Below are 23859 nucleotides of genomic sequence, written 5' to 3'. Positions count from 1 at the left end.
ATAACAGCCAAAAAGCTGCCACCGCTGCAATGCTATCACATATTTTCCCAACTCTGGAGATGTATACCTTGCCAAAATTAGCTATAACAATTATTCCCCTCATTTGATACCGGTGGCCAACATTTTGGACCAAGGCCGATGGCCTATTACATACTTTTGTAATGTCACATAGCAGGGAGGATTCATACAAATATACCACTGTAGACAATTTTAGCAAACGATAATAATTGTTGACAAAAAGGCTGCTTTAAATCATGTTTTCATTTTCATGCATTATTGTAACAATTAAAAACTTTTTGTCAGCATTATTTTTTTTGATATATACGTATATTGCATAACAATAAAATTAGTTATCTGTAGCAATCAAGAATGTTTGTCAGTTGTTTAATGGTTAAGCTAAGAAGCTTTTATATCATTAGGCCCTAAGTAAAGATAAGACAAAGCAAGTAAGCAAATACAGTTAATTGGTACTAAGCGCAGGAAATACAGGAAGCGGACAAGTAAGCAAGCAACTAAGCATTGGCCCAATATTAGGCAACGGCTTCAAATTGCACACGGGTCTATGGAAATTGGCTGCAGCCGCTACCATAGACACGTGTGTAGTTTCAAGCCGTAAACAAATAATTCGAACACGGCCTACCATATATTGAATTTTCGAAGCACACACAGAAACTACTAAGCATAAGCTTACGTGCATACAAATTCACAGGCAACTAAACGAACATCTAAACGAGCAAAGCGAAATAGACAATGCGCGATTAAAACAAACAACTATATGTTGGCTTAAGATATTAACGAAAGCCTTATTTCTCTTAAATAAAAGGATTTATAAGACTGTGCGTTAATACCTTACTTGGAGAAAGGCGGAATCTAAGAGAGGACCATTCCGGAGAAAATTTTGCAGATGCATCATGTTGTGTTATTATTATCTCTGATAAGAGGGAGGTGTTTCTAAGAGGAACCAGAGATGTGAACTTGAACTTGCCTCCTTCTGTTAAGCTGTTCTCTCCACTGCGTAAAGACTCAAATATCACATTACAGATTTTCTTCTGAAGTCTTACGTTCAGATTAATTCCCCTTGCACCACATGAATAAGCCGCATTTTTTTTTAGCAACCAACGAGGGCGCTGCATGTCATGACGCCATTTTCTAATTCTGGGTATTAACATTAAAAAGATCATGATACTGGAGCAATTTAGCAGCTTTTACTTCAAATTTATAATTTTGTTCAAAAAGAGTAATTTTTGATCTACAACAACATGTAAAAAAAGACGTCATAGTCCAGGATTCACGTTTGTTTGTACATGTACCTGACGTTACAACGCCCTCCGTCTCATTAATAGCCCATATCTATTTTGAGCGCAAGAGGGCGCTGTAACGCGTCCATTTTGGGGGTTACGAACAGACGTGAATTCCGGGTATTTACAAGTCCATTAACGTTCTATCTCGATGATGGATTTGATCCAGTCCACAAAGTTTTCGGTGCGCACGTAGACGCCGTACTTGCCCTCGTCCCCGCAGCCTTCGCCCCAGGACACCATACCGTACGGGAAGTAGCGGCCGGTGGTAGCGTGCCGCAACATCAGCGGCCCGCCACTGTCTCCGGTGCATGCGTCTCTTCCACCTGGTGGTGGTGGTGGTGGTGGTGGGGGGGGGGGGGGGGTTGAAAAGACAACATGAAGAATTATTGACTTTTTATTAATTCGTGACTTTCTTGTAATGTCGCAGGTGCGACAGTATTAGCATGCGCTTTACGAAGCAATCGTGGAACTGTCGCACACGTGCGAACATCGCCCTAGCTAGCTAGCTTGAAACATGAAAAGATGACGGATACACGTAAAAAATAATGTTAATCGGCGTTTTCCCGAGCTCAATGATGCCGAAGTGGTGTGGACAATAAAGATGCCTCCACTAAAAACGTTGTCTACAATGAGGTAGAAGCTGTTAGTGTATTGCAAAAGAACTGAACTTTTCTGAGGTTGAGCAATATTCTTCTGGTGAGCTGGACAATTTTCTTCCAGGATTTTATGCCAAGGTTCAGTACTGCAACGGGACAATTCGGCAACTGAATACATGTATACTGTAGAAACTGACTGTACCTCATGACTGCACATTTTTGTCCCAAAATCATGAACACTTGAGGCTCTTGAAAGGAAAGCTGAGGCAGTTGAGGTGATACTTGCAACACAACACAAAAGTGAAGCTCACATGCATGAAGTGTTAGGAAGTGCCAGTTATGTATCACATGGTGTACTTGAAACACACATTGACACAGTGCATCAGTATGTGCGATTCACGTACATGACGTGGAGTCACAGTACATGAGGTATGCTGAAACAAATATAACATGGTTTATTTCGGGTGGATAGTCCATATAATTAGCTCCCCTCGGTATTGGAAGTTGAAAAAACTAGTTCCTTCGGCTTCGCTTCTGAACTTCCAATATCTTGGGGAGCTTATATCGACTATCCACCCTCACACCATGTTATATCTGTATCTTCTTACCTTCACGGGGCCCAGCACACACCATGTTCCGTGTGACGTGCCGGAACTCCATGGCTTCGTTACACTCATCCCTAGGCACATTCACGCCAACGTACACCTCACGCAGCACATTCGAGGTCGGTCGATTATAGTCCTTCCGACCCCAGCCGATGACAACGCCTTCGTCCTCCCCGTCGGCTACGTTCCGGATGCGTACCGTTGAGTCGTCGTTCCGCCCAGGCCGCCGGTTCTGCTCGGGCAGACAGATCGGGCGGATGTAGTCGGTAAGCTGGACAGACTGGTTGAGGCGGAGCAAGGCCACATCCGAGTCCCAGCTCTCTGCGTCGTACTCGGGATGTTTGATGATTTCCTGCACGGAAGTCTGCAAGGAATTTAGATATGCAACACACTCGGTGAAGTTGCCTTTTAATAGGTCAGGGGAATAAACCCACAGTTCCCGTTCGTAGCTTGTAAGCATGAATACATTTAAATCACTTGACCTGCGTTAGGCTGCGTCAAATTATGAGACGACGACGCGTAAACCCGTTCTCAGACTAAACATCCCTGTGAGACTGACTGCTGGAAACTGGAGAACACTGAAATAGTACGAGGTTCTATGTTAAGGCCTTTACATCAATACAATTTCATTTGTTATTTGTAGGAGATTGTTGTTGTTAATTTCAAACTTGATCAGTATTTCTTTACTGTCTACTGGTAATGAGTTCAAACGTTACAACTATTATGTAGGCCTACTTGAAGCACTAATGTTGAAACTTCCATTTGTCTAGTTTATATCATCGGGCCGGTACTATGGTAGAACTCAATCTTGATACTCACATACAAAGTTTCTGTTGTATGTTGTTGACGATTGTGGACGCCCAGGTACATTTCCAAGGCGTCTGTGGGCACGCGCTTCCCATAGAAGCGTGGCCGGTTCTCGTTCCTCCCCGTCACGCAGTGAGCCGCCGTCAGCACCCACTCCTCGTTGAGCAGCGAGCCGCCGCAGAAGGACTCTTCGGTCACGAAGTCGTGCTCGGGAGCGTAGACTTTGACCAGGGCCTGCCAGGGCCAGGAACCCCGTACGGCCTCTCGACCGCCCACGATGCGCGTCTCCGATCCACGCTCCCGGGGATCAATCGAGCTCTCACCGCAAACTGCAATCACAGGGCAACATACGATCCTTTAAGCCCCGCCCACTAGCCTGCACACGTGGGCAACCAACTCGTGCACATCTCCAATGCCACACTGCATGATCAAACCGAGCGCATCATACGCGCATCATGCGCGTCTCATACGCGCGTGCACGCATGCTTGATTTTTCGTGCACGCATGTCGGACATTAGTCACGACTGTGATTGGTCAAAGCACCACTGGGCGGAGCTTGGATCTGTCTATCCCGTTCGTAAGTGTGACGTCATTTCCACGTAAAACACGCCGGTACGATGTAGCGTGAATATCCGACTCCATGAAATATGGACTCAATGGTAGTATTGCGCATGCGTAAGTACGATAAGACGTTATTTTTAGGATCGTTATGGGAAAGTGGCCCGTCACGTGCGAGGGATTAACCAATAACAGGGAAAAGGAGTCCGATTTTCACAGGAGTCGGATTTCATGACACCGGAGTAGCAGTAAAAGTTAAGCCAATGGGAACAAATAATCAGTAGTGCGCGCGCGTCACGGTGAATCGCATTAAAGTTTTTTTTCCGGTAACACTGCCTGAAGTGGAAGTTGTGGTAAGCAGTAGAGAACGTTTGTCCTAAATGACCAATAGGGATACTAATCACAAATATAAATTACAGTGAAGTTTTTATAAACAGAGATTGTGTTTCTTTCAACACTAAGCTGACCTGATCATGATCGACAAATTAAAGCAGAGTTTCTGGTCACATACCCATGCATAATACAAGGTGGTCCAATAAACGGAACCTCATACTTCCACTACTCCGAGACCAAAACCACATAATATCTATGCATGGACAATCTTTTTAGAAGAAAAATGAAACCAAGATCACCCTATTATGTCCAGTAAGTTTTGTTCTAAAGCTATTTTCTGAAGCAAGGTGGGGTCATTTTTTGTCCGGACGAATTACTAAACCGCGCCCGGGAATTAGATCTTGGTATCATAATTCTTGTAAAAGGTTTCTCCATTATTGGTACCGGTGGGTTGAGTCTCAAGGTAGTGGAAGTTTGCCGCTCCGTAGTTTTGGGACCACCCTGTTTATCTCGGTGGTATCACCTTCTTCAAACCAAGTTAACATTCAGCTTATGTTTCCCCGAAGATTTTGAGGCTAAGCAACAACAAGTTTTCGATCAAACAAATTGATCCGTAAATGAAATAATTTCGATGAAAAAAAATACCTACTAGGCACGCAGGTGGGATTCTGGAAGGACCAGGTGGCGTTGGCCTGACATTCCCTGAAGCTCATACCGTGCAGCTCGTAGAAGCGATTGCACTCGTAGCCGATAGAGTTAGTGTAGCTGAAATTGCTTCCTGAATAGAACAGGATTCTGCCGTTGCTGATTGTGGGAGGGGTGTCACATGTCACGACTGGCACAGAAAATAAAAAACAATTGGTAAAGGTTTTAAGCAGAAACGTTGGTGTGGATAAAACAACAATAACAGGAGCAAGTGCGCCACCGAAGCGTTTGTCTTGGAGACACCTTTTAACTGCAACTCTACGTCCAGAATATACTGTAAAATTTCGTAGCCTCATTATTTAACAGAAATTTCAACTGGAGTCGCAATATAAGTTGAGTCTTTATTTTTTCTCACTTAACTGTGCGAAAATGACTTCTCTGTGGTAAACACCTAGTTGCACATTATACTTAGAAGTGCTCCCATAACATGTAGGCCCTATTCGCTCTTTTCACGCTCCGCCATTGGGCATGCAGAGCCTCGATCTGCTACTTTACACAATAAAAATAGCCTCATCCGTGATCTGAACCCCGACACGGGAATCACTGAACCGGCTATATTTGTTGTGTAAAGTTGCCAGATAGAGGCTGTGCATGCCCATGGCGGAAGTGTGAAAAGAGCGAATACTACTAATAACGGAAGCCGGATAGTTTATCCCTTATCGACTGGCACTGTCCGGCTTCCGTACCTCATACTACCATAGTTGTTGTTATAAAGTAAAGCGGACTGTATGATTAAAACCAACGTTATTCATTACAGTAAAATAAATAAAATGACACTAACAAGAATCTGTAACAATGAAGCATGTTTGTGACTTGATACTAGTGTGATTGGTAATTTGGTACTATTGGTGTGATAATACTTTGGATGTAAGTACTCTCAGGCCTATCACTGTTTTACAACATCCCCTTGGATAACTAGCACCATTAGAACGATCCGAAACAAAAATAATTCGGTTGGAATATTATAGATCGAGTGTAGCAGGCAACAAGACAGTAATTACATAGCGGCTGGATGAACAGCATTAAGTGGATGTACGTCCGTGGTTTCTTTTGGTATATGCAGAGAGTATGGTGCCTCGTCGAGAACAAACGCTATTGACAGGCCTACCATATTGGCACAACAGGGCTAAGACTAGAAAAAACTCACTCTGGCAGAAAGGTTGGGTACCAGACCAGGTGCCGTTGCCTTGGCATGTTCTGGAAGACGATCCGTTGACAAAGTAACCCGCTTTACAGCGGAAGGATACGGATTGCTTGAAGGTGAAATTACTGCCTATGATTGAGCCGTGTGCCGGAGCAGTGAGGGGCGGGCAAGGGCGGGCTAAATCAAACAAGACGACAAAAAAAGAAGTTATTCAAATAAGTTTTGCTTTTAGATCAAGAGTCACGTACGTATAACAGGGTTATACAAAAGTACATGCGACTATTAAAACACCGACATTACCGAATTCAGATTTACAAGCTTCTTAAATACTGAGCTCGCAAATATGTAATTCTCGGCGAATTGAAATTCATGGAAAGCGGAAATTCGGCCGCTAATATACAAACACGGCTGCCAATAAATAGAGGTCTAAAGGAATGATTTCTTTTTCAAAAGAAAAGTATATTTTTCTCCTTACCTGTGACGAAGTACCTCGCATGGAAACCCGTCCTTTGCTCAGAATTATCCGAGTGAAATATGACGTTTACCTCGTGGCCTGACGTCACTATGTTAGGGGGCCAATCAGCTTGCGACTCTCCGCAGTAGGGACCAAGGTCAGTGCCATCGTAGTGAACCTGGTGAAGAAAAATATCTTGTCTAGAAAAAAAGTGATGAAATAAAAAAAAAAAACGAAAACGAAAACAAAGATTAATACACCAGTCGGAGGGACGCAATCATTATCACGTGTACGTCATACTGAGTGCTTGTAATTTACGGGCAGAACAATTTTTGTATCGACCCAGTAGATAAGCGCCCTCTAACGGCGAACAATTGGTAGTAGTTTGACTGACGCATGCGCACTGGTCAGGCGAGAATTTTTTATACATGTCATGGAGCGAGGCTGCCCGTGGGCAATTCAATGTACACAGCGTCCGTGCATTTTTAACCGGTGTCATATACATGTCGACTCCTATGAAATATACTATTATAATAAGTTTTCCATGACTTGTCACTATCCATTTAGGCATGCACAATACAAACAATTTCGGTAATCCTTACTTTAAGGACCCCGTTCCTATAGGAAGGGAAAGACTCACCGAAACAGTTGACTAAATGACACTCAAAATTGACATTATGATATTTCTTGGCACATCTGAACAATTGGCAATGACACCTTCTTAAATATCAGCAGGTTTAATTTTGTGGAAAGAGGGCAGGGCTTTGATTTATGAGGGAAATTCAGGGGTAAAAGACGACGATGACAACCAGTAAACAGACTCAAAAACTAGCTTGAGTAACTCCAGCTGACATGCTCACATTCATTCACACATGTGAATGAATGTAAGCATGTCAGCTGGATTTACTCAAGCTACTCAAAAACCAAGATGACAAATGTGAAAGCTCGATGCGACGAAAGCTTGATGCTGATTGGCTGATAAAAAATAAACATCTTATTTAGTTTTTTTAGCAGCCAATCAGCATCGGGTTTCAATTATGTAGGGCTTTCACTAAAACATGCACGTCTGACTGCGAAAAAAGGTAGGAAAGTCACATTTTCTTTGAACGTGCTTTCAAAATTACAACTAACATGAGTTTATATGGAGAAAAAAGACTGCTTTAGCCTGCAAAAGCCACTTTGGTATTGGACAGTCATCTGTAAGGTCAGTTTTGAACAGAACTCGTAAAAAATAGAGGTGTCCTAAAAGTAAGGATTACCCCAATTTCTGGTAGTTCTTAACTACTATACCTATACAAGGAATATCCTATGTTACCGTGACATAGTCGTACGGACAGTGCACATCTGGGTGCGACTCCAGTGCGAAGCTTTGGAAGACGAGGTTGATGACGAAGCCGCTTTCCACGCGAACCACCCAATTGCAGTCTGCATCGTTCGGGTACTCTTGCGGGTAGTCTGGTGTCTGGAATTCATCTGACTCGTAGGTGTACAAGAGATCTCTGCAGGACACTGAGTAAAGGACACAAGATTAATAAGTCTCAAGTGGGAAAAGAAAAACATCTTTATCTGTAAATGTTCTCGATGTCCATGATTAAACGAAACCCGATGCATGTTGTAAGAACTATTCATAAATACCTCAGACAGTTTACGCATTCCTATTGGTCGAGAGCCCGTCACGTGGCTGGTCTTAAACGGATGATAAAGACATGGCTAGCTGGTCTTAAACACTTTTCCAGTGTCACAATAAAAATCCAGTGTCTCTTATCGTTTCATTGGTTGAACGTTCACAATCCTCAAAAGGTATTTATGAATGGGAATAAATATGTGCTCCGTCGGTATTTATCACTCTGTTTAAGACCACTTAGAGTCTGGGTGCTGATAATCTCCATAAAAGGGTTGTTTACATCTTACTCGCCAGCTGAACACTCCATTATTTTGCAAGAGGGATGTTTCAAAAAGCATAAAGTGAATTTGTTGAACAAAATCAGGATGTTTTGAACGAATTATATGATCTTTTTTTTACCGAAAAGGTATTTATGAATGGGAATAAATATGTGCTCCGTCGGTATTTATCACTCTGTTTAAGACCACTTAGAGTCTGGGTGCTGATAATTACCCTCGCCTCCGGCTCGGGTAATTATCAGCACCCAGACTCTAAGTGGTCTTAAACAGAGTGATAAAAACCTCCGAAGCACACATTTATTCCCTTATTTCAAGTGGACTTAATGTGATAAGTGTTAATCTTATTTCGATATTACACAGTTAGTCCGGCAGGGAACATTTATCAATGATGTATTTTATTCAGATTACCTCTGCAGCTGTGATTGTCTGGTTGCAGTTCGTAGTGCATCCGGCAGGAGCAGTAGAAGCCAGACACGAAATTGTGGCACAGTTGCTGGCAGCCACCGTTCTCCACTGCACATTCATCAATGTCTGTGCAAAGTGCAAGGGGGTAAAAAAACTCAATGCAGTCATGCCTTCAAAATAACAATACACCAACAAAGTAAGCCCCGCCCCATGGTGTGCTGACCAATCACTTGACTATTGCTTGAAATAACACACGGGTTTATGGGAAATGGCAGAAGCCGCTTGCATAGGCGCGTGTGTAATTTCAAGCTGTCACCAAGTTATTTGGACACGGCCTTACTAGATGTCCGACATGCGTACTAGCGTATAATGCCCGCGTGTAGAACGTGCAGTGCATGTGGGATAACGATTGGTGTGCAGTGGGCGGAGCTTAGTGGATCGGTCTATTCCATTATGTGTAGAGGGATAAATATATTGCATACTTCGCCACTTGTGGAGAAATACGTGCTTTAAATGATTCGAAATTATTGGTACATATTTAGGGGATACATTTATTTAGCTTTATTTTGTCACTTGAGGGCGCTGTTGCCGAGGTTTCGCATGTGTACCCTGTGTACAGTAAAAGGGTTTTTAGGAAAAAATACGAGTCTAAAATAAAAGAACACAAAGTGTACTTTTAAAAGATGTTTTACGTCAAAAATGATCCATCATACCTTCGGCCCGGTAATGCGCCAGAAATCCTAGAAATGGCTCCTCGTTGGAGAAATCTGAGTGGAACCTGACTAACATGTTGTTATTAGGTGACGTCAGGTGAACGTTGTGTGGAGTCCTGTCTTCCATGACGATTTCATTGCCGCAGTAAGTGACCAGCTCCTTGCCTTTACTCAGCACCTGAGGAGAAGCCAGAGTACCAGACTAATCATGTGGTTAACATTACTTGTCTTCTTTTCATATTTTCATTTATATAGTAGGGCGCCCTCTAGAGTATAGGAAGGGACATTCTTAATCTCATCCAACAATTAAGCTCGCGTTTTCACGAGATTTCCGACGCATAAGATCTCATTCCTACTACTTAAAATATAAATCACGCTCAAATTCCTCTACCTACATCGATTTAGTGCCCTTCCAATGTTTAATTTCGCCTTTTGTCAGAAAATTTCAAATGAAAATCAAATGCTCAAGCACATACACAACAGACTAATATAAGACAAATTCGATCTCTGAATGTTACCATTCGACAACAGCTTACACGAATCTGATCTGCCGGACGAATATTCGATGTTTAAAGAGGGCGACCAGTTTTATAAATTGGATGGTAAATCACTAAACTATGGTATTGGTAAAAGCGTTTAAAACTTTTTTCGGACTTGAACGTAAGATGAATTTGAATGGGATGTTTAATAAATATGAATAGGAAAACCTACGTTATGAAAAAACAAAGGAGGGTGAAGGCCTATGACGTGCTACACTTAAAGATCTTGCCACGTTGATAGACCTACCTTAACGTAGTCATACTCGCAATTGTTGGAGGGCTCCAACTGGAAGAGACTGAAGTACAAGTCTATGGTGTAGCCTTGAGGCAGGCTGATATTCCAGGCCAAGTCCTCATTGTCGCCATAGGGATCCGGGTAACTGGGCGACGCCAACTGGCCGTGGAGGGCGCTCAGCTGAAGTGTCTCGCCACAAGATTCAGCAGGAAAGCAAAGGACACAGAGTAATGCCGCAGCAATGAAACATTGCCTAGTAGAGGGGCAAAATGACAATCATAGTACGAGGTATGATAAGAAATGCAACTTGGACTTAATTAACAAAGTCCACTCACAATCGTATTCAAATATGATCACCACAAAATAAGCTTTGTATTTGCTAATGTTGGAATTGCAACATGCCTTTGGGCGTTAAATCGGCGGCGTAATCTTACAGAAACGGACACGGTCATTGTGGCACAGTTAATAGTGTTCTTGTTTCTCTTTAGCATTATTTTGACACGTGTGGTGGCGCTGTTCGCTACTGATTTATCAGTACCGATGATCTTTACTTATTCCTACTCATTCGACATCCTCAGTTTCTATAGCAATTGTTTTCACAAGGGACTCAAGATTAGGAGCCGGGAGCCAGCAAATGCATGGGTTTTAAAACGTACTTGATCAAGATCAAGATCAAGGAATGTTTCGCAATTTATGTATAGAGATAAAAATTTGCAGTAATTCATTGTACTAGTAGTGTATCAATAATATTGATACATATTAGTACATCAATGTTTACCTCGTTTCCTGGTGAAATCGTGTCTATAAAACACTCTCTCCCCTTCCAAATTAAATATAATGCTTTGTTCCTGCAAATTGTTAGAAATTCATTAACATGTCAAATGTGGAATGAAACACATCTATATGGCTTTTTTCACTCCATAAAAGGCCTTAAAGTACTACATATACTCCAGCATACTGTCGTACTTGGGAATCGTATATCCAGCATTTCATCTTTTAACTTGAGGCTAAAGACATACTAGGTTTTCATCCGTACAAATCGTCCCCAATCAGTATTTCATACTGAGGTCGGTGTTGTAGTGAAATCCACACAAGTCATCTACACTGAGTCATCGAGTCTAAATTAGCGAAAAGTTATTCAAGTGAACTGCTACAAAATTCCATTGTTCATCTCCATTGTTCTTTGCGACTGCACATGTGATTCGAAATGTGAGCGACTTGTGATTTGACTTGTGTATGGACTTGTGATGGACTTGACTACTGTTGCCTAAATTATGAGCTTTTGGTTCAAAAATCACTCACCAGTTTGACGTGGGCGCCATGGCTGATATTTTGCAATACAAATTACTGCGTGATGGCCATGGGAGTGCAAGCTGCAATCAGTCCATAATGGGGCCAATGTTCGTCCATTGTTAACTTGTTTATTTACAAACTGATGCTTCCCTAGATAGTGACAGATATTAGCGTATACATAACCTTTGCGATGGGCCCAGTTAACCGAGCGGCAACGACTTGAACCGAGCCGGTCCGAAGAGAGCCGAGCCCAACCGAAGCCCAAGCGAGCGAGGCCGATCTGGAAGGCGAGCATTGGACCCACACCGTACAGTTTGAAGGTCGAGAACAGACCGAGTTTAATCAACAGTTCGTGGAAGGTCGATCCATTGATGTTGGCATCGATTCAATTTATTCGTGTACATTGGTTGTGCAACTCGAAAATCAAAAGAAACACATGTTTCATTCCTGGCTGCTGAATGATTTCGGGGAATAGATTCAAACGAGCACTCATTTATGGGATCATATTATGATTCGAAATACAAAATCCAAAGACTGGACTGAATACGAAGTTTGTGCTTGAATTCCACGTTAGAGACCAATCACAAATGGAATCTGAAGCCGCAGCTGAAAGCGACTCCTATCTTAGGAAAAAGCTTTGAAGACATCTCAGTCAATATTGACGGTTCTGACCGCACTAGCTCCGCTGATTGGTAAAAAAAACCCAAAGAACCGCCGGCATTTAAACACCGTGAAGAGCGACATTCGATTGAAAATGTTTTCCTGAGTACATGCATTATTTTTTATGGCGTTTGGGCACATCCCTTGAGTAAGACATATCTAACATTCTCCAGATCCCTTAGGCCAAGATATAAAGTAACCTTTTCCAAAGTGTATTTTTTTGTGTGTTTTGATAATCCGATACATTTTGTCATACAGGCCTGATTATTTTTTTTTAATTTTTGTTCAAAGTATTTTTTTTTTAGAATAATCGACAAAGTTATAGTACAAACCTAATGACTGTATTATAAGGGTGACACTAAAGGGACCGATGACCAGTTGGGGATTAACTAACTAAGCTAGACTAGTTTGATCACGGCCAACACAACAATAAAAGACAAAGGGACTTTATATGCAATATCAAAACAAATTTGAAATATTGAAATTTAATGAGCGCTTCTCCGGTGAACAAAATAATTAACGAGGCGATAGCATGCGCAATATGTTTAGACTAATATAATAACAAATTCTGGAAGTTATTGGAAGATCAAAGAATGTGGATAGGGTCCACGATGGGACACCGTAGTCTAGGCATGGAGACAACTACAATGGGTACAAGGATAAAGATAATTGTAACTTACTCACGAGACTATTCAGACGACTGGACCACGGGAGTGAGCAATGGTGGCGGTTGTAGTGATGTTGCAAGTAATGAACATATCTTGCAGATAAACAAGGCTTAAATGAACAAGAACTTCCAGCCATGTACTGAGAAAACAAGGAGCCAAAATGCACACCACCATCCACCGCCTTGCCCCAGTTGCAAGTCCACACCCTAGTGGGTTTGCATGGAATTGTTATAGGGCTGGCTCAATGTAGAAGGAATTTCCAGATTAAGAAAAAAAAATGCAGTGTGTCTTTCTTTATAATTAGAGTAGTTACATAAACACCAAGTAAGGAAGTATGGCGCAAGATACTTTATCCCCTAGAACTATGAGAGTAAACAACAAAGGGCTCCATTTTACTTCGTGCATTGAGGAATCTTACGTGACCTCACAGTTCAGTGGTCATCCACACACCCGCCATTTTGGATGCTTACGGTTGCAGACTTAACTGCACTAGACCCCGGCAATACATAAGTCACTTCCGAAACTCAGAAAATGCTCACAACTCTCCAAGGTGTTTGAGACACACATCAAATTCGAGCTTATTTCATCATCGTTGATTATCTGGGGGGCTAACCCATGACTTTTGGGAGAAAAATCGGATATTGATCATGACAAATACTGCAGAACATACAAGTTACGCTTATAATGCAAGCAGGAAGCATACAAGTAAGCAAGCAGCTAAACATAGACCCAATATAACCATGTAATTTCGAAGCAGACACAGAAACGGCTAAGCATCTTACGTGCATACAACTTTACAAGCAACGTAAACGATCGAGCAACTAAAATTTATGAAGCAAAGTAAAATAATAAAGGCGCAATTCACAAACACTACCAATTTTCTCTCAACAACATATTCGAGATTCTAATTTGTCAGAAATAAAATGACGTCTGGGACTTTAAGTTAACCTTACTTAGAAAAATGTTACGAAATCTAAGCAGGGGACCATTCAGACATTATTTTCTAGAGAAAATTTTGTAGATGCTTCAGTTGGCGTTATTATTATCTTTAGAAAAGGGAGGTGGTTCTAATAGGAACCAGACATTTAAAATTGCCGCCAATTCTGATCAGACAACTGCACTATGCTGTACTCTCCACTACGTTAAGACTTTCACAATAGAGATTTCCGTCTGACGTCACATAATTTGTTTTGCATTGCATGAATAGGCAGTATTATCAACAAAAGAGAGCGCTGCATGTAATGATGCCATTTTTTGGGTATAAACATTCGAAAGATAATACGTTATTGATGCAATTTAGAAGCTTTAAAGAGTAATTTTTGATCTACAGCAAAATGCAAAAACACGTCAATAGACCAGGATTCACCTCTGTATATCTGACGTTACATCGCCCTCTTTTGTTAATAGGCCATATCTATTTTTCAGCGCTTAATTGAGGGCGCTGTCACGCCGCCATTTTGGGATTACAAACAGACGTAAATCACAGGTACTTAAATGGCCTATTAACGTTCCATCTCGATGACGGATTTGATCCAGTTCACAAAGTTTTCGATGCGCGCGTAGACGCCGAACTTGCCCTCCTCTCCGCAGCCATCGCCCCAGGACACCATACCGTACGGGAAGTAGCGGCCGGTGGTAGCGTGCCGCAACATCAGCGGCCCGCCACTGTCTCCGAAGCATGCGTCTCTTCCACCTGGTTAGGGAAAAAATGGAGAGAAAAAACATGAAGAATAATTGACTTTTGATTAATTCTGTCTTTTAATGTGACTGACTTGTTAATACTTGTTACAAGCTTGTGATTGATTAATGCTCGACCAGAGGCTGATGTCTATCGTCTCCGACGACAAACCTTCCCGAGTTGTGATACGGTTTTGTCTCCTAATCGAAGCGTTGTCGCCATGGTCTTCGTTGTAACGCAGATGCAAGAAAAGTGTAGGTAGAATATGAACATCTTCTCTGTCTTTATTGGACTATCTTCAGGAAGGTTGGATGCCCATCCAAATTCGCACCATTATTCTCTCTTTGATGTGTTCTGCATCTCCAACGGTTGTGAAACAAGACTGTGTGTCTAGATTCTGTACTGTAGGTGAATCATAAGGGCAGGAACGATCTCCAGTCAGGAAGTCTTTGACACAGTAGGCGCTACTAAGATTGAAGCCAAGATCCCCCTTGCCCCGACTGGTCACATCACGCATCTACCTGTACATAACCGAATCCGACGACAGCTGTTCCAATGCGAGCTATACTAGGGTCGACCATAGAGCTAGGTCCTAGCTCTATGGGTCGACTGAGGCACAAACAACCTCAAGGTCTACCTCCTACCATAGAGCTAGGACCCAAAATAAATTCTTTTGAAAGACATGTAAATGACTTGCTGTTGGATTGTGACTGACTTATGATTTATATTAATTTGATTATTAATTCATTAAAAGGTTGCCTAAAGTATTATATACCATTATATACTTCCAGACATTCTTGAGAGGAATTGGCGTCTCACATACGCTGTTCTTACCTTCACGGGGCCCAGCACACACCATGTTCCGTGTGATGCGCTTGTTCATGGCTTCGTTACACTCATCCCTAGGCACATTCACGCCAACGTTCACCTCACGCAGCACATTTGAGGTCGATCGATACCGGCCCGTCTGGCCCCAGCCGATGACAACGCCTTCGTCCTCCCCGTCGGCTACGTTCCGGATGCGTACCGTTGAGTCGTCATTCCACCCAGGCCGCCGGTTCTGCTCGGGCAGACAGATCGGGCGGATGTAGTCGGTAAGCTGGACGGACTGGTTGAGGCGAAGCAAGGCTACATCCGAGTCCCAGCTCCCTGCGTCGTACTCGGAATATTTGATGATTTCCTGCACCGAAGTCTGCAAGGATATTTGATATACACATGCTCGGTAAAGCAGCCTTTAAGTCAGGGGAATAGTTCCTATCCATTTTTCACACGCGTGGATAATAAATCACTTGACCCACGTCAGAGGTCACATGAGACGACGGTCGGGCTCAAAATCCCTGTGAGAGATACTTAATTTTTTTGTCAACAAATGATATGCACTGAAATGTTAAGGCCACATTATAAAACGTGCCTTTATAATTTGTTTCAGATTGTTAAAAAATTAAATTTTAAAACATTTTTTTGCGAATAAAAGTCTTAAAACTCAGATGTGTCTGGTTCGATTTAATAATCGTACTGGGTTGCGATACTCACATACAAAGTTTCCGGTGTGTGTTGTTTACGATTGTGGATGCCCAGGCCCACTTCCACGGCATCTGTTGGCACGAGGTTCCCGAAGAAGCTGGGCCGGTACTTATTCCCTCCCGTCACGCAGTGAGCCGCGGTCAGCACCCACTCCTCGTTGAGCAGTGAGCCACCGCAGATCTCTACTTCCAAGAAGTCGTAGTTGGGAGCGAAGACCTTGACCAGGGCCTGCCAGGGCCAGGAGCCCCGTACGGCCTCTCGACCGCCCACGATGCGCGTCTCCGATTCATGCTCCCGGGGATCAAACGAGCTCTCACCGCAAACTGCAATCATATATAGGCAACATACGATCCTTTGAGCCCTGCCCACTACGTGGGTAACCAAGTCGTGAACATCTCCTATGTCACACTGCATGATCTAGCCGTGCGCATCATTCCTGCGTGCGAGCGCATATACGAGCGTGATAGAGCGTTACACGCGCGCGCGTGTCATACGCGCGCGTACGCACTGTACATCGCGCGTGTTGGACATAAGTCACGGCTGTGATTGATCAAAGCACTTTTGGGCGGGGCTTCATGGATCGGGGAACTAAAAAATGTTTCCGGTAACTCTGCCAGAAGGCGAAATTTGGGTAGGTGGTAGATAAAGTTCGCCCGATGTGACCAATTAACGTATCGTAGTAGAATCGCGTCAACGAAGCTTGTATGATGCACAAAATGGACGCAACACACGCACAATCTTAGACATACAAAACACAGTGTACACAATTCCATAGGGTTGTCTAAGGGGCATGGCTAGCGCCATCTCGCAAACAGCGATAGGTCAATAAGGACATGTCGCTGATATGAATACAGTCAAGTTTCTGTGGACAGACTAGAGTTCTGGTGGTTTTTTTAACCTTGAACTCCTGATCAACAAAAGCAGAGTTCCTGACACAATTACCATGCATACATCTCAGTGGTATCACACTCTTCGAACCATTGTAACATTCAGCACAAATGTTCGTGAATCTTTTAAGATTAACCAACAAGTTAACAGAAAACCGACCAGTCAATGAAATATTCCATGAAAACAAATACCTACTAGGCACGCAGGTGGGATTCGGGAAGGACCAGGTGGCGTTGGCCTGACATTCCCTGAAGCTCATACCGTGCAGCTCGTAGAAGCGATCGCACTCGTAGCCGATAGAGTTAGTGTAGCTGAAATTGCTTCCTGAATAGAATAGGATTCTGCCGTTGCCGATTGGCGGAGGGGTGTCACATGTCACGACTGGCACAGAAAATATTTAAAAAAAAAACAATTTGTCGAAAATTATTTACGGTTTTAAGCTAAGATCATTACCAAAAGCTAAAGTGCGCCACCAAGCATTTGTCTCGAAGATGCTATTTGCTACATTTTGACGTCCTGCAGACGCTATACTGTGAACGTGCATTAACGTATAAAACAAATACATTTCAAAGACTCATAAATTAAAAAAAATTGCATCTGGAGTTTTAAAGCCCAACCCTTTTCTAATGGAGCTGTGAGAAAATGACTATTCAATGGTAAACAACTGGTTGCACACTACTATGCGAAGCGCTTTGATAATGTATCGGCCCTACACTACATTATTATGCATTAACAGCCGCTACTAATATACATGTACTACCATACTTTAAATGCGGAATGGATGATAAAAACAAACTTTGATCATTTCACAGCAAATAAATGTCAGCAGCAAGAATCTTTAACACTGAAGCATGTTTGTGACTTGATTCTGTGATTGGTACTATTTCGTCACCGACACCACGAAGTAACACTCTACCGTGTTAAACCATATTTTTTTCGATTTTCAGTTTTTTGGATTTTTAAACATTATTCATCAAGGCCTACCATTGCACGAAGTTTCAAAGCTTCAAGAGCTTTACTTTAATAATTACGCTAAGTATCCATGGCAACTTTTGCGCAAAAGTGACAATTTTCGTTTTCACGAAGTAACACTCAAGTTCCATTTACCATTGCAATGCATGGCGCACACTCTGCTCATAAGCGAGCAAAACCGTTTTCACGAAGTAACACTCTTCTTGTAATAAGTTGTATGAGCGCGCGCGCGCTGACCTGAAGTTGCACTTTCCTCGTGTTGAATACATTGAAGAGTGTTACTTCGTGAAAACGAAAATGTACAGTTTCGCAGCCTTTTCGGTTTCACGAACTAACACTCATCTTTTTTCTCTTATTTCTTGTCTATTTAATACACAAACGGGTGAAAAACAGCAGATTTAATAAATTCAATTCATCAAGTGTCCACAACGAGAAACCCAACTGAAAATACTCTGTCGTTTTGACGCAAAGTGTTGTTTTAGAAGGCGTTCAACTTTAGAAGCCGTTTTCTCCGATTGCTAGTTTTTACTGGTATGTAGATGGGTGTTACTTCGTGGTGTCGGCGACGATTTGTGTAATGATACTTGGGATGTAAGTACTCTTATCACTGTTTTACAACCTCTTGGATTACTGGCACCATTAGAACGATCCGAAGAAAACAAATCGGTTGGTATATTCCCATAGAATGTGGCAGGCGAGAGAGAAAAAAAGACACTAACACAGCGTTGAATGAAAGCATTGAACAAAGAATGGGTGTACGTCTGTGGTTTCCATTGGTATGGTGTCTTGTCGAGAACAAACGCCATTGATAGGCCTGCCATACTGGCACAAAACAGGGCAAGTGTTGTAAAACTCACTCTGGCAGAAAGGTTGGGTACCAGACCAGGTGCCGTTGCCTTGGCATGTTCTGGAAGACGATCCGTTGACAGAGTAACCCGCCTTACAGAGGAAAGTCACGGATTGCTTGAAGGTGAAATTACTGCCTATCATTGAGCCGTAGGCAGGAGCGGCGAGAGACGGGCAAGGGCGGGCTATTAAAATCAAAGACGTCGACAAAGAACAAGCTGTTTAGATAAAATTTGCTTAAAAATGTCAAATCAAAATTCATGTCACTAGGATAACTAGGAAACTTACAGTGAAGTTGAAAAACAAAATCATTCGACGATAAAAACACCGAATATACAAGAAACACTACCTATAACTGAATTAAGAATTAGAACCTCTTTAAATACTGCGGTTGCAAATTTGTAATTACGGTACATTTTTGGAAAGCGTGGAAACGTATCGCCGCAAACACGTCCGGCTCTGATACAGATACAAAAAGCTCTAAAGGAATATTGTTTTAACCTTACCTGTGACGTAGTACCTAACATGGAAACCGGTCCTTTGCTCCGAATTATCCGAGTGGAATGTGACGTTTACCTCGTGGCCTGACGTTACTATGTTAGGGGGCCAATCAGTTTGCGACTCTCCGCAGTAGGGACCAAGGTCAGTGCCGTCGTAGTGAACCTGGTGAAGAAAAACATCTAGTCATAAAGTTATGGTGAAATGTAAAGAAAACAAAAACGAAAATAAATATTAAGGCACCACTCGGAGGAACGACATCGCTATCAAGGAATGTTGTGAAAGAAAATAAATGTCATACTGCTGGTACTTATGGAAAGTGCGATTGTTTTGGTATCGAATCAGTAGATTAGCGCCCCCTAACGGTGAACAAGAGGTAGTACGTTTATTAAAGCGCCATTGTTGCCGTGCGTCTGATATCAGGTGCGTAATATCTTGGCGAAGACTGTGATGTTATTTCATTGCCCAGTGAAAACCAAAATCACAAATTCTCCCCAATTATGGCTGTGGAGGTTTTTTTTAGGGAGTTAAATCGGAGAACCAGAATAAGTGACGCATGCGCACTGGTCATATAGTGGTCAGGATATTATTTGTTGCGTGAAGGTCATGGTACGTGACTGCGCATGCTCAATTCAATGTACAGTGTCAGTGCGTTTGAACCGGTGTCATATGAAACTATAGACATGCACAATGCAACCAATATGTGGAAGTTCTTAACTATCTATACAACAAGTGTTGTATGTTACCGTGACATAGTCGTACGGACAGTGCTCCTCTGGGTGCGACTCCAGTGCGAAGCTTTGGAAGACGAAGTTGATGACGAAGCCGCTTTCCACGCGAACCACCCAATTGCAGTCTGCATCGTTCGGATACTTTTGCGGGTAGTCTGGTGTCTGGAATTCATCTGACTCGTAGGTGTACAAGAGATCTCTGCAGGACACTTAAGCCGACAAAAAAAGTAAAATGGTTAACTCTGAACTCAAGCAAAAAAAATGCGAAAAGGAAAACACCTCTATTTCTAGAAATGCTCTCAGTGTGTATGACAAAGAATGTAACTCGACGACTGTTGTAAGAACTATATCAAGTGGAGTTAATTATAATAAGTTCGGATTTCGATATTACAGAAAGATTACAGATGTTCAAAATAGTTGGTCCAGAAGGGATCATTTTTTCAATGATGTATTTTATTCAGATTACCTGTGCATCTGTGATTGTCTGGTTGCAGTTCGTAGTACATCCGGCAGGAGCAGTAGTAGCCAGACACGAAATTGTGGCACAGTTGCTGGCAGCCACCGTTCTCCACTGCACATTCATCAATGTCTGTGCAAAGTGCAAGGGGGTAAAAAAAACTCAATGCAGTCACGCTATCACGTTTATACACCAAACAAGTAAGCCCCGCCTCATAGTGTTCTGAATAATCTATGCCGATAATGTCAGGCCGGATCCGAGTTACTTCGTTCGGCTTGAATTAACACACGGATAGGCCCTATGGGACGTGGCTGCAGCCGTTTCCATAGGCGCGTGTGTAATTTCCAGCCGTGGTCAAGTAATTCGGACGCGCAGCCTTATTTAAAATGTCCGACATTCGTGTACTGTCGTGTAATCCCCGCGTGTTGTACAACATGCGGTGCACGTGGTATTTTGAGAGGCGCGCATGTTGTTTCCCAAGGGTGCAGTGGGCAGAGCTTAGTGGATCGGTCTGTTCCATTATGCGTTGGGGGATAAAAAAGGATATCACACACTATTTTGTGGAAAAATGCATGACTTTGAAATGATTTGAAAATCAATGGTACACATTTCATTCATTCGTTAGACACAGGCATTTGCCCGTGGTCTCCTCCTCAAATTATACACAGTTGGGATCACTGGCTCCGCTCCCACCACAGCCCGTCTTTCCAGTGCTGCTGCTTTCAGTTCGTTGGTGTCACACCCACACCATTCACGGATGTTGTCCACACATTTGGAGGATAAATTTATTATTTTATTAATTTATTTTTCAAACTATTGAGGGCGCTGTTGCCGTGATGTATCTTTATGTACTCAAGTAAAAGTGATTTTTGTTGCCATATCATCAGCCTAAATATAAATAAAATAACATTTTAAAAAGACTTTCTTTTACGTCAAGATCTTATATACCTTCGGCTCGGTAATGCGCCAGAAATCCTCGAAATGGCTCTTCGTTGGAGAAATCTGAATGGAACCTGACTAACATGTTGTTATTGGGTGACATCACGTGAACGTTGTGTGGAATCTGGAATTCCATGTTTATTTCATTGCCGCAGTAAGTGGCCAGCTCCTTGCCGTCACTCATCACCTGAGGATTAGCAAGGGTATCAGACTATCATGTGATACCTGAGATATCGCCCTTTTTCTCATATTTTCATGCATATAGCATGGCGCCCTCTCATCTACGATTTAAGAACTCGTTTTTACGATATTCCCCATGCATAAGATCTCGTTCCTGCTACTGAACATATAAACCACGCTCACGAGAAATATCATGGAAACTTTAGATAGTATGTCAAGGTATAGATCCAAGTTCACCCAGTTGGCCTAATCCGAACTCCTGGTAATGCCGTTATACTTGTCATGTAACCAAAAACTATAATGTTGCAGTCGAACGTGGAAAAAAATGCCGTCTCTTTGTTAAGTGAGTTTAATCAAATAATCTTAATACTAAGAGGTGATTCCAGAAATAAAACCAAACGGTTCTGACTTTTAAACCTTGTGTTAATATCACATCCAGCTTTAAAAACAAAATCAGCATTTTTGCACTACAACTTTCTAAGTAATGTACAGTGCTAATTGGGGTTAATATCAGGCAAAAACAAAGGAGGGGTAATTGCTCCACTTGCAGATTATGCTGCTAAGTTTATAGGCCTACCTTAACGTAGTCATACTCGCAGTTTTTGGAGGGCTCCAACTCGAAGAGACTGAAGTACAAGTCTATGGTGTAGCCTTGAGGCAGGCTGATATTCCAGGCCAAGTCCTCATTGTCGCCGTAGGGTTCCGGGTAACTGGGCGACGCCAACTGGCCGTAGAGGGCGCTCAGCTGAAGTGTCTCGCCACAAGATTCAGCAGGAAAGCAAAGGACACAGAGTAATGCCGCAGCAATGGAATATTGCCTAGAAGGGGAATTAAAATCACTTTTTTGGCATAATTGTGATATAATATAAAAAAAATTGTAATGAAAACAAAATCATATATATGGCTTTTCTGGTTAAACTAGCACCTTTCATAACATTCACTAACAGAAACAGCATAAGTATTAGTTTTCATACGTACAAACCATCACAAATTATTACTTTATAGTATTCTAAAAAAAAACACATAAGGCTGAAGTCAATACTGTAGGCCTATAGTGAAGTCCTCACAAGTCATCCAGCTTGAAGCGACGAGTTATTCAAATGAACTGTTACCGTGGCAAAACCTTTATTGTTTATCTTTTGTTCTTTGAGACTGCACTTGTGATTCGAAACGTGAATGACTTGTGATTTGACCGTTGTGCATTGACTTGTAATTGACTAGGCTACAGTTTTATGAGTATATTGGTTAAAAAAAAAAACACTCACCAATTTGACTTGGTCGCCATGGCTGATATTTTGCTGCAATAGAACTGTTGATGGTAATGGTGCAGGCTGCAATCAGTTCATGATGGGGCCAATGTTCGTCCATTGTTAACATGTTTATTTACAAACTGACATGATTAGCGCATATAACCTTTGTGACGGGCTTAACCGAGCCAAAACGACTTGAACCGAGCCGGTCCGAAGCAAACCGAGCGCAACCGAAGCCCAAGCGAGCGACGCCAATCTAGAAGCCGAGTATTGTATCCACACCGTACAGGTTGAAGGTCGAAAACAGACCGAGTTTAATCAACAGTTCGTGGAAGGTCGATCCATTAATGTTGGCATCAATTCAATTTGTTGATGGCCAAAGGTTCTCGAATTCGTTTAATATCAATGCTGTTTAAAAGGTACAATTTGAAAGCAGTTCGTAAACTGGTATAGGAGGTTTTGCAATATGGTTAAACTCAATGAAGTAACTCAGAATGAAACTCACACAATGGGTAATCTTTGCGGACTCTTTTTGTGACAAAATAATCTTGTCGTTCAAACAACATTCCGCGTTTGACTCCGCTAATAGGATTCTAAAATTAGACACCAATCAGACTTGTTTTTTAAAAACAGAAGAAAAACAAATTCCTTGTTAACTTGTTACGTACATCTAGAAGACCTTCCAACTCCATGGTTAGCATTCCTGCATTACCCTGCAGTTGGTCATTTGTCTTTCATTGTTAACGTGCAGCACCATATATTTTGGAGCACGCAGAAAAAGACAAAACCCAAGAAAAAAAGCCACCATAAATATCTGGCCTAAAGATGGCCGACATTCACGGTGAAAGGGATCTGTGTTATGTCGTCCAAAGCATCTCGCCACAAGCCTAGGCTACCAGAGAATGCCTCCATACCTAATATTTTCGCCTCTTACACATTTTTGATAATTCTATTTACTGATTTGTTTACGTACTTGTG

At 42.2% G+C, this 23859-nt stretch overlaps 2 protein-coding genes across 3 annotated transcripts; both read right to left on the bottom strand.

Moving 5' to 3' along the window:
* Positions 1-224: 224 nt before the first annotated feature.
* On the bottom strand, positions 225-11773 carry LOC119732516 (mannan-binding lectin serine protease 1-like). 2 transcript variants are annotated; one of them, XM_038206072.1, is made up of 11 exons: positions 11600-11773; positions 10310-10550; positions 9524-9701; positions 8814-8936; positions 7819-8012; positions 6525-6681; positions 6053-6226; positions 4850-5035; positions 3322-3638; positions 2506-2866; positions 225-1624 (listed from the first exon to the last, which is right to left on the bottom strand). In XM_038206072.1, exons 1-11 carry the CDS (start codon positions 11617-11619, stop codon positions 1434-1436), a joined length of 2142 nt encoding a protein of 713 aa, XP_038062000.1. In that variant the 5' UTR covers positions 11620-11773; the 3' UTR covers positions 225-1433. The 2 variants fall into 2 exon arrangements, with proteins under 2 accessions (XP_038062000.1, XP_038062001.1); XM_038206073.1 differs by lacking the exons at positions 10310-10550; positions 11600-11773 and having other exon boundaries at positions 6525-6703; positions 9524-9662.
* Positions 11774-13423: 1650 nt separating this feature from the next.
* On the bottom strand, positions 13424-22463 carry LOC119732518 (mannan-binding lectin serine protease 1-like). The gene is made up of 10 exons (XM_038206076.1): positions 22209-22463; positions 21461-21638; positions 20522-20644; positions 20071-20264; positions 19333-19489; positions 18838-19011; positions 17204-17389; positions 16130-16443; positions 15431-15788; positions 13424-14611 (listed from the first exon to the last, which is right to left on the bottom strand). The coding sequence occupies exons 2-10, from the start codon at positions 21633-21635 to the stop codon at positions 14421-14423; spliced, it is 1872 nt and encodes a 623-aa protein (XP_038062004.1). The 5' UTR covers positions 21636-21638; positions 22209-22463; the 3' UTR covers positions 13424-14420.
* Positions 22464-23859: the final 1396 nt, after the last annotated feature.

This window comes from Patiria miniata, unplaced genomic scaffold (genome assembly GCF_015706575.1).
Source record: "Patiria miniata isolate m_02_andy unplaced genomic scaffold, ASM1570657v1 HiC_scaffold_24, whole genome shotgun sequence".
Classification (NCBI taxonomy): Eukaryota; Metazoa; Echinodermata; class Asteroidea; order Valvatida; family Asterinidae; genus Patiria; species Patiria miniata.
Note: the sequence above shows the minus strand (reverse complement) of the source record. Positions and strands in the feature narration are given on the sequence as shown.

Excerpts from the sequence above, each read along its gene's own strand:
- LOC119732516 (XM_038206072.1), bottom strand. The coding sequence starts at position 11,619 with ATGGCGCCCACGTCAAACTG. Across the intron at positions 8,937-9,523 it reads GGCGCATTACCGGGCCGAAG|ACATTGATGAATGTGCAGTG; the intron begins GTATGATGGATC and ends CACTTTGCACAG. Across the intron at positions 6,227-6,524 it reads TGCGAGGTACTTCGTCACAG|CCCGCCCTTGCCCGCCCCTC; the intron begins GTAAGGAGAAAA and ends TGTTTGATTTAG.
- LOC119732518 (XM_038206076.1), bottom strand. The coding sequence starts at position 21,635 with ATGAGTGACGGCAAGGAGCTGGCCACTTACTGCGGCAATGAAATAAAC. Across the intron at positions 16,444-17,203 it reads GAATCCCACCTGCGTGCCTA|TTTGCGGTGAGAGCTCGTTT; the intron begins GTAGGTATTTGT and ends ATATGATTGCAG. Across the intron at positions 14,612-15,430 it reads GTGTGCTGGGCCCCGTGAAG|GTGGAAGAGACGCATGCTTC; the intron begins GTAAGAACAGCG and ends TTCCCTAACCAG.